Genomic DNA, 14,430 nt, shown 5'->3' on the forward strand with positions numbered 1-14,430 from the left:
TGCATCTGATGGCCTGTATTTTTTTATTGTTGCGTCCTGGTCACTGAGGCCCTGCTTTCCCACATCAACTGATGAACCATTGCTCTAATTTCAGCAACCTGTTCTGTCACTTTTTTTTGTCCATGTTTACAGTTAGAAAACTCTACAAAGACTTCTTATTGCTCACTTCAACTTACATTTTACCTCTATGCTTGGTGAATGGGCCAAGACTGAAGACTTGGCAGAGAGAGATATAACTTTTGATGAAAGACAGAATTTCAATAAACTAAAAGCACTGAAAAGTGCATCAAATAACGTCAACAAGCAAATATGCTGCCCCAGGCTCCCCTTTCTCTCCCCATCCTAGAGAATAAATGTTGCACCTTTTTTAAAAAAAAAATCTCCAAATCTGCCACTTTGTGATTCTAGTTATTTCCTGCAATGTTTCTTTCCAGTATTTTCTATTTTTATTTCACTCAGCAGGTCAGGCAGCAACTGTGGAGAGAAATGAACTTAACGTTTAGGACCAGTAACCTTTCATTGGAACTGCAAGACGTTCGAGATGAATAGGTTTTTAACTAAATACAGAGGCAGGTAAAAGGAGCAAGAAGAGAGAAAATGGGAATGTGATAGGATGGAGGGCACGAGTGAATTAATGACAAAAGTGATGGTACGAAGCAAAGGGACAACTCTAGAAATGAAAGATGGGTATAGAGGAGGTGTAAGTGACATTTTACAACCTTCTGAACTCAACATTGAGTTCAACAATTTCAGGTCATCATTGCTCCCATTTTTTCAGACAGCAGCTGTTGGTAATGATTCTGCTATTGCCACTTACACCTTCTGTAGACCCAATTTTTATTTCTTCAACTTGTCCCATAATCTTCCCCTTTCACCTTGCACCATCATCTTTTTTGTCATTGAACCTTTCCAACCTTCTACCCTATCTGCACTCTTCCTTCCTTCTCTGTGCGCCCTCCTTTCTTTTTCTTGCTCCCTCCTCTTCTTGACCCCACCACCCCCATTTTCCTGCTTTTGTTCCTTGCTTTTCTCTCCCCTCCCGCTAAAAGCTGGCAGTCACAGAAAATATGGAACTTTTCACTCATTCTATGTGGGGATATAAAGCAGTACGTTTGTGATGTAGTAAAATCACTGAACAGGAATTTGCAGTATTCCTTAGTAACTTTTCTGGAATGCTTTAAATAGAATGAGGGGAGTTTGTAGTGTTGCAGCCAAACTACATATACTACAGCAGTAAAATAAAAGCAAAATACTGCGGCTGTTGGAAATCTGAAATCAAAACAAAAAATGCTGGAACCACTCAGCAGGTCTGGCAGCATCTGTGAAAAGAGAAGCAGAGTTAACGTTTCGGGTCAGTGACCCTTCTTTGGAACTAGCAAATATTAGAAATGTCAAAGGTTATAAGCAAGTGAGCCGGGGGTAGGGCAAGAGATAACAAAGGAGAAGGTGTAGATTGGACAAGGCCACATAGCTGACCAAGAGATCATGGAGCAAAGGCAAACAATATGTTAATGTTTAACACGAGGAGGGAAATAGAAAGCAATGAAGGTGAACAAGGTAAAAGAGACAGATGAAAATCCTGTCTGAGAAGAGCAGAACTTCTTCAAGGTAGGCATTCCTGGAAGAGAAGTGGCAGTGAATTAAACACTAAAATAAAAGCAAAATACTGCGGATGCTGGAAATCTGAAATACATTAACATATTGCCTCACAGCTCCAGTGACCCGGGTTCAATTCTGGGTACTGCCTTTGTGGAGTTTGCAAGTTCTCCCTGTGTCTGCGTGGGTTTCCTCCGGGTGCTCCGGTTTCCTCCCACAAGCCAAAGACTTGCAGGTTGATAGGTAAATTGGCCATTAGCAATTGCCCCTAGTATAGGTAGGTGGTAGGGAAATATAGGGACAGGTGGGGATGTGGTAGGAATATGGAATTAGTGTAGGATTAGTATAAATGGGTGGTTGATGGTCGGCACAGACTCGGTGGGCCGAAGGGCCTGTTTCAGTGCTGTATCTCTAAACTAAACTAAACCTTCTGAGTGGTTCCAGCATTTTTTGTTTTTATATATTATATATACTATAGTACCGTTGGTAAACTGTGTCATGAGCACTAGCAGATTAAAATGAGGTTTGCTTTACAATTTGGTTTTCAAATATGGTGAAATGTGCAATCTGAGCAAAGAAGATAGCCTTTATGGGAATTGACAGTCAGTTCATTTACACAGCAGGGATAAATACTCTTGGGGATATATAAAGGTTGGGTTGTCGGTTGGCATTCACTGATCTGATACTGTTAGTCTGTGTGTCATCTATATTCTTATAGGTTTGGAATTGGACAGGGAGGTGAAGCTCTTGTCGAGCGTGTATGTATTTGGATAGCAGTATTATTGGGAAGCTCTCTTGATTATTGCAGACACGTGCACTTTGTCTATTATGGCTATCATGTTAATATGGCTCCTTTTAAGTATTTATTTTATGTATAAAACATGCACACAGCAAAGCCTGTGGGACAAGTGATGGAAATTGGTGTGCTTCAGGAGAGACTGTACTGCCAGCAGCTGAAATGATCTGTTGGGAAAATCCCTTTGATAAGCAGCCATGAAAAGAAGCGATTTCAGATGCAGTTTTTGAGAACGCACACAAACTGTATACAGATGTGAGGTTGTTGGATGGGATCTTATTAAAAGACTTGGAACTTTTCAAACGTGCACGTCTTATTTAAGAAAGAACTTTTGGTCGATTTTCACCTCTTATTGTCGTTTTCCCCCCCATTGTGTGTCCTTTTGCAGTTCACCATTGGGAGGTTTCGTATATACCCAGTGGTCCCGTGGCTTTTTCCCTCATTTCTGCTGCCCTCACCCGCTGAAGTTTTTTTTAAATTCATTCATGGGATGTAGGTGTCACTTGCTAGGCCAGCATTTATTGCCCATCTCTAATTGCCCTTTGAGAAGGTGGTGATGAGCTGCCTTCTTGAGCCGCTGCAGTCCATTTGGGGTAGGTATACCCACAGGAAGGGAGTTCCAGGATTTTGACCGAGCAACAGTGAAGGAACGGCGATATAATTCCAAGTCAGGATGGTGTGTGACTTGGAGGGGAACTTGCAGGTGGTGGTGTTACCATGTATTTGCTGCCCTTGTCCTTCTAATTGGTAGAGGCCGCGGGTTTGGAAGGTGCTGTCTAAGGAGCCTTGGTGCATTGCTGCAGTGCATCTTGTAGATGGTACACACTGCTGCCACTGTGCGACGGTGGTGGAGGGAGTGAATGTTTGTAGATGGGGTGCCAATCAAGCGGGCTGCTTTGTCCTGAATGGTGTCCAGTTTCTTGAGTGTTGTTGGAGCTGCACACATCCAGGCAAGTGGAGAGTATTCCATCACACTCCTGACTTGTGCCTTGTAGATGGTGGTCAGGCTTTGGGGCGTCAGGAGGTGAGTTACTCGCCTCAGGATTCCTAGCCTCTGACCTGCTCTTGTAGCCACGGTATTTATATGGCTACTCCGGTTCAGTTTCTGGTCAATGGTAGCCCCTAGCATGATAGTGGGGGATTCAGCCATGGTAATGCCGTTGAATGTCAAGGGGAGATGGTTAAATTCTCTCTTGTTGGGGATGGTCATTGCCTGGCACTTGTGTGGCGTGAATGTTACTTTGCCACTTATCAGCCCAAGCCTGGATAATTGTCCAGGTCTTGTGGCATTTCTACACAGACTGCTTCAGTATCTGAGGAGTCACGAATGTGCTGAACATTGTGCAATCATCAGCAAACGTCCCCACTTCTGACCTTATGATTGAAGGAAGGTCATTGATGAAGTAGCTGAAGATGGTTGGGCCTAGGACACTACCCTGAGGAACTCCTGCAGTGATGCCCTGGAGCTCAGATGATTGACCTCCAACAACCACAACCATCTTCCTTTGCGCTAGGTATGACTCACCAGCGGAGGGTTTTCCCCCTGATTCCCATTGACCTCAGTTTTGCTAGGGCTCCTTGATGCCATACTCGGTCAAATGCTGCCTCGATGTCAACGGCAGTCACTCTCACCTCACCTCTTGAGTTCAGCTCTTTTGTTCAGGTTTGAACCAAGGCTGTAATGAGGTCAGGAGCTGAGTGGCCCTGGCGGAACCCAAACTGATCGTCACTGAGCAGGTTATTGCTAAGCAAATGCCGCTTGATGAAGTTAATTTATTTTCTTCCCATCTCTTGTAAGGTATCCTATGCAGAGGCGCAGGATCAGCTGCAAAAGTCTGCACCCTGACCTCCAACTGACTGGTAGGGGGGCAAGCAACTCTTGGCCAACTTGCCCTTTAGGTCCACCTTGTCTCCTACCTGTTGCACAAACCAGATTGCAGAACTAGCATACCAGAGCATAGAGGATTAATTTATGAAGACAAATTGAATAAGCCTGGCTTGTATATTCATTCCCTTGGGTGTAGAAAATTGAAGGGTGAACTGATCAAGGTGTTTAAAATGTTGAAAAGATTCCATAGAGTAGTTACAGAGAAATCATTTCCTCTGGTGGGGCAATCAAAAATGAGGGGACATAATCTTAAAATTAGAGCTCAGGCATTCAAGATGGAAAGCAGGAAGCAATTTTTCATACAAAGGACAGTGGAAATGTTGAACTTTTTCCCCCAAAGGTTAGAAATATTTGAGGATATAACTAGCAGAGGTGATGAGGGGGAACCGGTGGATGTAGATTTTCAAAAAGCATTCGATAAGGTGCCACACGAGGTTATTACACAAAATCATGGCTCATGGGATTTGGGAATATAGTAGCATGGATTAAGGATTGGCTGCACAGAAAACAGAGTAAGAATAAGCAGGTCATTTTTCAGTTGGCAGGCTGTAACTAGTGGGGTACCACAAGGGTCAGCACGTGGGTCTCATACAAACATATGAAGTAGGAGTAGGCCCTTGAGCCTGCTCCGCCATTCAGTAAGATCATGGCTGATCTGATTGTAACCTCAGTTCCACATCCCTGCCTACCCTCAATAACCTTTCACCGCCTTGCTTATCAAGAATCTATCTACCTCTGCCTTAAAAATATTCAAAGATTCTGCTTCCACCGCCTTTTGAGGAAGAGAGTTCCAAAGGCTCACTACCCTCAGAGAAAAAATTTCAGCTATTTACAATCCATATCAATGTCTTAGATGAAGGGACCAAGTGTGCCTTTGTTACCTCTAGATTTGACTATTCCAATGCAATACTGGCTAGCGTCCCATATTCTACCCTCCGTAAGCTTGAGATTTTCCAAAACTCTGCTGCCTATGTCCTTGCTTGCTGCAAGTCCTGTTCCCCTATCACCGCTGTGCTCATTGACCTAAATTCCGGTCAAGCAGCGCCTCAGCTTTAAAATTCTCATCCTTTTAAAGTCTTCAAGTCCATCCAATCCTTGCTCCTCCATCCCTGCTTTTAATTGCTGTCATTGGTGACCATGCTTTTAACTGCTTAGGGCCTAAGCTCTGGAATTCCCTCCCTAAACCCCTCCACCTCTCTACCTTTCTTTCATCCTTTAAGACATTCTTTGACCACGCTTTTTGGCCATCTGCACTAGTATCACCTTATGAGTCTTGGTGTCCAATTTCGCTTCATAACACTCCTTGGTACGTTTTATTATGCTAAAGTTGCTATTTAAATACAACTTGTTGCTGATGTTACAAAATTAACTGGGAAAGTAAGCTGTGGGGAGGATGCAAAGAGGCTGAAAAGGGATATAGATGGGTTGAGTGGGCAAAAACCTGTCAGATGAAATATAATATGGGGAAGTGTGAAGTTATCCACTTTGGTAAAAAAAAAACTAGAAAATCAGAATTTTTTAAAATGGGAAATGTTGTATTCAGAGGAACTGTGTATCCTTGTACACAAATCACAAAGTTAACATGTCAAAACAGCAAGCAATTAGGAAAGCAAATAGTATGCTACCCTTTATTGCAAAGGGATTGGAGTATAAGAGTAACTAAACTGTTTCCAATCGCACAAGGACTAGGGGATTTAAGGTTTTGGGCAAGAGATGCAGGGGGAATATGAGGAAGAACTTTTTAACGCAGTGAATGACAATGACCTGGAACTCGTTGTCTACAAGGGTAGTGGAAGTGGAGACGATCAGTGATTTCAAAAGGAAATTGGATGGCGCTTGAGGGAAATGATCTTGCAGGGCTATGCGTATAGAGTGAAGAAATGGGACTGACGGGATTGTTCGACAGAGAGTTGGCATGGACTCGGGCTGAATGGCCTCCTTCTGTGCCATAATGACTTTATGACTCTAAGTCTTACTACAGTTATATAGGGCCTTGGTGAGACCATATGTAGGGCAGTGTGTACAGATTTGGTCTCCTTGCCTAAGACAGGATATTCATGCATTAGAGGGAGTACAACAAAGGTTCACTGGACTGATTCCTGAGATGAGAGGATTGTCCTATAAGGAGAGTTTGCATATACTCGGCCTATATTCCCTAGAATTTAGAAGAATGAGAGGTGATCTAACTGAAACATATAAAATTCTCAGGGGGCTTTTCATTTCTTAAGTTTTAACATAAAAGGTTGTAGATGCTTTCAAGTGAGATCAATAAATTGTTAGGTTGTGGAATCAAGGGATATGGAGCAAAGGCTGGACAGTGAAGTTCAGGTTCTGATCACTCATGATCTAATTGAGCAGGCTTGAGTAGCTGAATGGATGACTGCTGTTCCTATGTTCGTGGAATCCTGCAACCATTCTTTTCCACTGGAAGTAGTCTGCCCAGGGTCAAGCAGACAGCTGTTGTGGCCACTTACAGGTTATGATGCAATCTTGGAGTAGGAATTTCAAGTTACTGTGCTTCTAGGTACTAGTGAGTTTGAATCCAATAAATTCAGATCTTTTGCGTAACTGTCCTGCTTGTGATGTGCTTGCAGTTTAACCACTGCTGCTTTGATTTTCACTGGACATGTATGAAGCAGTCTGAGGTGGCGAATTGCAGAACAATTTTACGTAAATTTCTAATGACCAAAAATTGGAGAAAAAAATTCCTGAGTCTCTAATTTTGGAATACTGTTTTTAGTTTTGAAATTGTAAGTGAAATTATTAAAGAAATTTATTCAAAAATTTAGGCTGGGAGATAGTATTCTAGAAAACTGAACAGTTTCTCAGTATCTGCATCAAGCATTCCTGGTCAGGTACAGCACGGCCTGTGGCTGAGTTAAGCACCTTTTTGACCTTAGATGGATGCTCTGTAGTGTACTAGAGTGACCGCTGCACTTCTTGTGCTAACTATCCTCACTCTGAGATTACCAGTAAGCGGCAGATTTGTGCCCACTGGGAGCTGGCTTGTCATTTCATGCACAACCCTTGCATCCAAGGAAGAAAGCTGACTTTCCACCTTAGGCCTAGACTGGATTCAAACCCAAATGAAAACCCATTCAAAACCCATGGCAACATCTAGTCTAACAACTTCAGAGGAGTAAGAAAATTTGAGAACTCCCTTATGGCTAATTGAGTGTTCCCAGTAAGTAGCTGAGGCATACAGACCAGGAGGGTTTGGCTTGCTACTTTTGTGCTCAGTTGACTGATCTGGCCACGGTAGCAGGGTGCTGGAATTGGCCGTTGCTTTCCTGGGCTAGGGAGGACAAAATTGACCAAAGGTTCCTGCTCCTGGTCACTATACAGCAACCCCTGCAGCAAGTGCGGGGATGTAAACATCTAATCAGGCTTGGCGATTGATACCTCCAGGAAGAGAAGGTGGAGTTGTTTTGAGGACTGACAGCGAGTTTTGTACAAATTACAGCTGGGAGCAACAGAGATTGTGATCATGGGAGCATGATGCTCTTGGCTTTAGGTATAATCTGTGCTGATGAAGTCAACCCTTTTTGCTTTGCACTTGATTAGGGTGATGAATGATGTGGTGTTGGGATAGGTTGCACTGCCATATAGCCACAGGTATGTGAAAGAAGTAGTTTTTTGTTTTGTATGACTTCTAGTTGAACCTGTAGTGAGTGAGAGTGTTATATGATGTATTACTGCCCGCAAGTATATGAGCGTTGTTACAAAGTATGCAGGCTGCAATCTTCCTTATGCAATGTACAGTGCGTGCTTATGCGAGGCATCTTTATATTCTTTCCAGTTTGTTCTGTCTCATTTTGGATTGTGTACCAATATTGTTGCCATCTTTTGATTCTAACTTCTCCCTCATTTTGTTTTGCAGACTACCAACTACGAACGCAATGAAGGAAGGCTGCACCCGAAGAGTAATTGGGAGGAGAGGATCCAATTCAGTGGATTATGTAAAAATATTAGGTGTATTCATCATGTTTCAGGTCTCTGTCATAGCACCATCTTTCATGAAGAAGGTTAAACATTTCAACTGCACTCATCCATGGAGCTGAAAGAAAAACAGGCAGTATTTGTCCCCTTCTGTCCCTTTTCCCAACACCTCCATGTCATTGCCAAATCTTCCTCTTGCTCTTTGGATAGTTAGACTTTTCTTTGTTATCTTTTTTTCTCTCTCAGCACTCAAGCAAGTTAAACTGCCGGACTGAACTTGAACTTGGAGTGCTCCCGAAGGGTTCTAACGTTGCCATTGCTTAGCGGTTGTATTTTGATGCAGGCAGGAGTCTTGTTGGCTGACAGTTGTGTTACATGTGTTTTGTCTTGTCTCAATCCTGAATCAGAACACTCCAAGGAGCGTTCCTGTTCCTTCAAACCCCAATTAATTAAGGTAGCCACTAGGTGCAAAACCACAAAGAATACCTGTGCCCTCCTCACAGGTATAAATATGTGTTCCAAGTTTTGTCCAACTATTTCTTTTCCTTTTTAATACAAATGTAACTTAATATCTAGAGTGAAATCAGGTAGCACATGTCCCTGTAAAAGGATATTTGCTCAAACCCCAGGTGGTTTAGAAGCTGGCATTGCCATTCCAGATCTTTCCATGTGTCAAGGCCCATTCAGACTAGCAAATGGAGGTTGGATTCACTTTGAAATCTGACATCTGTTTTCCACAGCATACTGCGCAAACTGAATTGCACCAGCACAGATCAGACCCAGCTCAACACTAAGTATGTTCTAATTTGGTCACACTGCCAATTTGGACAGTGAGCGGACTGAGTCTCCATAGAACATCTAACCCATTCATCCTCCCAATTGCCCCCCTCGCTCCCTCTTTCTCTCTCTTTCTTCACCCCTGCTGGTTCCCCTTCCATACTGCCTCAGATTCACCTGCCAGTCTGAAATTTAAAGTCTGCAGTACAGGCATTTTGTCTGATATATGTGCATGTTGATTTTGTTTTTGAAGGAGGGAGATTTAGATTTTTATTTTAAATCTTGCTGTTAAAAGTACTAGAAAGAGCTGCTGCATGGCAGTTCCGGTAATCAGACCTACACAGACCCGAGTGCTGAGCTCTGATTGTGGACTCCTTCTCAGTACAAACAAGTCATAGATTAAACCAAAGGCTAATCTGGCTCTCAAACTGCAGGGAATGCAGGGCTGATTCAGATAGCAGGTTGCTTCAAAGAAATATGTTCTCAACAGTTAACTCTTTTATATGCTACTTTAAAAAGAAATGTGTGCAATGCTGTATAAAATGTTTAAAGAACAATGTTGGAATGAGTGCTGATGGACTGCAGATCTGATATGGTTCTTGGCTGGCACAGGATTATTTATTTCTGGGTCAGACTGATTAATCCAGTGCCGCTGTTACTGTGTAAACAACCCTGTTGCGGGGAATTGCTACGCAATGCTGCAACAATCTGTATCAAAAGTTTTTCAAACAGCATGTTGCAGGGTTAAGCTAAAAGAGGCACTGACAACCTGTTTAGTGTGATTCTGTGCCCCAGGAAGCTGCAGCTTTTAAAGGTATCCAGACAGCTACTCGAGGGCTCAATGGTTAAGGTCACTGCATGACACTGAGTTAGACAAAGCAGATGATCCCAGATTTGATCCTTCATTCTGAGTTACCTGATTTTGGCAGAGATGGCAGCTGCAATGTTACAACTGGCCTGTGTCTCTAGAGAGTGAAAAACCATTGGCTAGGGGTACCCACTCATTGCTATCTGGTAACCATTGCTGTAAAACACACATACCTGGCCCTTAAAATGCAGACTGACTGGGTTTGGGCTCAACTGTGATTCCTCCTGTGATTGAATATCCAGCCACGCACAATGTGCTGCCATTTGGATGAGGTACCAGAAAACTGCTGCATGAGTTAGTGCAGGGGAGGGGCACTTTGTGCTGAGAGTATAACGCTGTGTGCATATGGAACCCCAGGCCCTGTAGTAAAGGCCCACTCTGATCAGCTAGTCTCATGCAGTGGTCAGTGTTTGGTGAAAGCAAATGAGGTGTTTCAGTCAGGTCCTTGCCCCGTTCAGTGACTTATCTTGTTCAGACCCTGAAACTGGTTTGTTACTATATCACATATACAGGCATCAATTTCGATTAGAGCATCCACCACAGTCATGGAGGACAGGGCATGCTCTGAGGCAAGCCTAGCAGCTGAAGCAGGTGCAAGCAAGCAGCATTCCATCATGCAGGGTAGAGACAAAGGTGGTTGTCTACGTGGTATCCAATCTATCACACAGTTCCCTCTAAATCGCATTTTCTTCATCCCTCAACAGTTTACGATAAAGACATTTGCCGTGCATTTAGCGCTGGAGTTCTCTTGCAGAACAGTAGGCGCTGAACCCCTTATCCTAGGGTTTCAGCCCACTTCCCACTGAAGTTACGGCTGGAGAACCCCAAGGAAATTCAGGGCCAATATCCATCACCCCAACAGTCAAGCAAGATCTGGGCATGGATCCCCTATTGTGCTGTGTTTGCTGATCTCAGCCTGGCCCACAGTAGGAGTACAATTGTTGACAGTGCGTCTGGGTTAGGAGAGGGTAGAGGGAGGAATGAGACCGGCTGCTCGCTAGCGAATGATCCTGCTGGAAGTGTGGGTGCGTGGATCCAGGGATGTTATCAAGCTCAGCTGTGATGCCCTCCACAAGTCACATATTGGTATTTGCTGTCGAAGCTCGCACGTAAGCACTGGCCACTTGTTTGATGTACTGGAAGGCTACCTCTCCCTGGTGCCTTAAACTAGTGAAAGCATTGGTGCTTTTACTAGGAGAATTGGAAAGGCAGCACTTAGCCTTCATACTTAGAATAGTGTAATTATGTAAAGAACAGTATTTGAAATGTTTAGTGTGTGGAGCACCAACACATGCACCACAGTGGTAGCTATGGGTTCAGGCCTCGGATGCATCATTGCCAAGATACTAATTCCAGCTTCATCGCTGATCACTGGGCAAGCACACCCCAAAGGGCAGCCTAGTGTTTGTTTAATACCACCTCGCAATCAGCATTAGATGTATGTAAGTCGAGAATGATGCAATATGTGGGGAGGACCAGTGCAAAGAAGTGAGTTAGAAAGAGGGAGAGTGATTAGCCTTTCGCCAGATCTCCTGGTGCGAAGTGTGCCTCTATACAATCAAAGGAAATGGTAGGGTTAGTTCTTCAAATACGTTTCTCTGATGGTTTGAATTTACCATTGGCAAGACGTAATGGAGTTTAATAGCATTGCTTAATGATTTAAAACAGCACAGACTGTCCTCAGAAAATGCCAATTACATACAAACTGAACTCTTTCTGAAATTTAGAATCTGGAGGTAATATACTTACGATTTCCCAATATTAAGAAGTAATAAATCTTCCCCCTCAGGCATTAGTCTCTGATTTTGCATTGAGCAGCAAGGCAGTTTCCAAGGCAACAGGGTCTGTTTCAAAGCCTGTTTGCGTGTTGGGAAATTACCTTTTCCTCCTTATGTTTCAGAATGTGTGTGGTAACTGTCTGTCTCACAATGTTGCCCACTGAGACAGTGCTCAAGTTGTAGCTGCTCTTTAAGGCCAGCGAACTGAACCACAGAGGACCTTACACTGCAAAGTCTAGGGGATGTATGTGGCCATGTGTAGCACACTCCAACAGCAGCCTTGAAAGACTGCTAAAGTGAAAAATGCCCTTTAAGTTCCAGGACATAGGTACAACATAGCAGAACTGTTGGTATTGAGTCTGACGCATCTGCTTTAAACATTGGAATATTTCAAACTAGCCTTTACACAATAACCACCCTGATACTCCTGATTTTTTTTTAAAGGAAATGTAATGACATAAATCAAAAACATTCATTTTGGAGTCCTATAATTTGAGTTCTCTAAAGCCATTTTTACTTCAAGCATTCTTTAGAGGGCTGTGAATTCCAAGGATAGATGAATCCCAAACTGTGCTAAATTAAAGCATGCAATAGCTTACCATTGAGGGCCAGGGCAGTCTGATGTCAGGTCATCCTTCTCACCACTGGTTGTGGCTGTTTGGTAAGAAGATGCTTTTTGCATCCATTAATTCTCTTATTTTCTGCACCCAGAATGAACCAAAGGTTCATCCAAAGTGGCAATTCTTTGTTATTGGCTCAATAGTAATGGACATTAGTCGTTTGTACAGGAATAACCACATGCTCAGAGGCACATGAATGTATTATGGCCCTAGTGAGTAATTCAGTATTTTAGAAATCTATAAACGCTAAAGGGTGAAGATCAACCAGCATCGCTGCTTCTGTTTTCTCTTTGCAGAGACTCCTGGTGGAATATGCACGTGTGTTGGCATCTGTTGGGGACATGGGTAAACTCCATGGTAATAGGCTATTTGACCATGAGTGAGGCCTGTCCACACGGAATGCCAAGGCTCATGAATGAGCAGTAGCTGCTTGGGTGAGGTGCGAGAGGGAGCACCAACATCTATCTATCTCTCTCCAGAAAGGAGGAGATAAAAATCGGGGTGAAAACCAGTGTCATTGTCCATAGGATGATGTAAAAATCAGTACTTGACTTTACATCAGCTGAATTTGGTTTTGTTTAGCTGATGCCATCTCTGAATTCTGTGGCAATGGGGGAGGAGAGGAGGGTAATGTTCTAGGCAGTGATCTCCAAGGGTGGGCAGTTCTATACCCTGAGATGGCTCCATCTCATTTAGTTTCTGCTTTCTCTTGGGAAGTTGTGTTGTGTAGTGTTCAGTATTGCCTGAAAGAACTGTGATGGACGGTTTTGTGGGTTGCAATGTAAAAACATGAACGATGGTTGAAGAGACCGTGTCTCATGATAAGGTCTGGAATATTTCCAAAATGTTATCCTTGTGAACCTGTTGCAAACAGCAAAACCAGAAGCTGCTTGTTGGTGTGGAATGCATTTCCTCTGGAGCAGCCTGCTCATAGAAAACGATTCAAGTAGTAAACTACTTACTTGATTGGAGCCGACTCTCCTGGAAGTCCTAGGTTGGATTGTGTGCAGAAAACAAAACCCACCAGTGCAGCAAAATCATTCTGAAGTTTGACTTGGCTCTCTCAAAAACACAAAGTGTTTGTACTGCAGTTAGTATGTATGGGGTCTAGTGTGGCTTGGTCTTGGAGTGCTTTCTCATGTTACTGGGTGCCTGCATTTCTTTGCAGTCATGTTCCCCACTTGAAGGAGAACTCGTGCCCACAACATACTCTGAGCCGAGAGGCACCACCAATTAGCAGGACTGCCTATGCAACCTGGCCTTGCTATCTTGTGTCTATCTTAACATGTGAAAAGTGAGCTTGAATGGAGGATGCAGATCCTGGGAAGTCCCAAATATTAACTCTTCTATGGACTTTGACTGGCTCCAGAGGGTGGATAGCTCTCAAAGTGTGGCCATATCGCGAAACTATTCAGATGCCTGGGTAAACCGATGAATGTGGCTCGTTGGGTTTCTTAAAGCTTTTTCTTTCTCTGCCTGTTACAGATGTCGATTTCATTTGCCTTCCTTCCATGATATCGATTTATCATATCCTTTACATCACTAATAAAAAAAATCACAAAACACATTCTGTTTTGTGTGTGTTTTATGTAGAGGTTATCGGCAAGATGTGCCAACTCCGTAACACTGACCTGTTCTAAAGAGTGGATTGATGTGATAGTGACCAGACACACGTGATAAATTTGTAGTGATGTGATGATGAGCACAGATTAGTTTGTTAAGCACACACGTAATACTGAAAGTGTATGGGGTGCCCTTGGTCAGTAGTAACAGTGTACATACACATCTTGTGTTAACTTTTCTAAATTTTGTATGTTTCTTTAATTTTGTTTAAAATTTACAGAAATGGTAATATCCATTACCCTTCATTTGGGCTCAACTGAGTAACCAGGGATAAGCTGGGATATATAGCCCAGAAAATCAAAACCGTCCATGCCCCATTAAAGACTTTTCAGACAGTTTTCGCATGTATCTTTAAGACCATCCGCTCCAGTTTTTTCTCTTTAAAACATTCTTGCATACAGCAGCGGCCACGCGTTCTGTTATGTCGAAGTTTATGAAGCAATGGTTGATATTCCTTCAGAATTTTGGAGAATTTCTAAAAGGGTCTTTCTGGCAACACTCTACGTACTAAAGCATAAGTTCCTCACTTAAATTCCAATCCCATT

General features: G+C 43.1%; 1 protein-coding gene across 1 annotated transcript in view; it reads left to right on the forward strand.

Moving 5' to 3' along the window:
• LOC137351789 (AP-1 complex subunit mu-1) overlaps positions 1-13,827 on the forward strand; it is a 154,406-nt gene extending 140,579 nt beyond the window's left edge. The window contains exon 11 of the mRNA XM_068016620.1: positions 8,161-13,827. Within this exon, the coding sequence (XP_067872721.1) occupies positions 8,161-8,183 (23 nt within the window). The 3' untranslated portion in view covers positions 8,184-13,827. The remainder of the gene's footprint in view (positions 1-8,160) is intronic.
• The last annotated feature ends 603 nt before the right edge of the window (positions 13,828-14,430 follow it).

Source organism: Heterodontus francisci, chromosome 36, assembly GCF_036365525.1.
Source record: "Heterodontus francisci isolate sHetFra1 chromosome 36, sHetFra1.hap1, whole genome shotgun sequence".
NCBI classification, from domain to species: Eukaryota; Metazoa; Chordata; class Chondrichthyes; order Heterodontiformes; family Heterodontidae; genus Heterodontus; species Heterodontus francisci.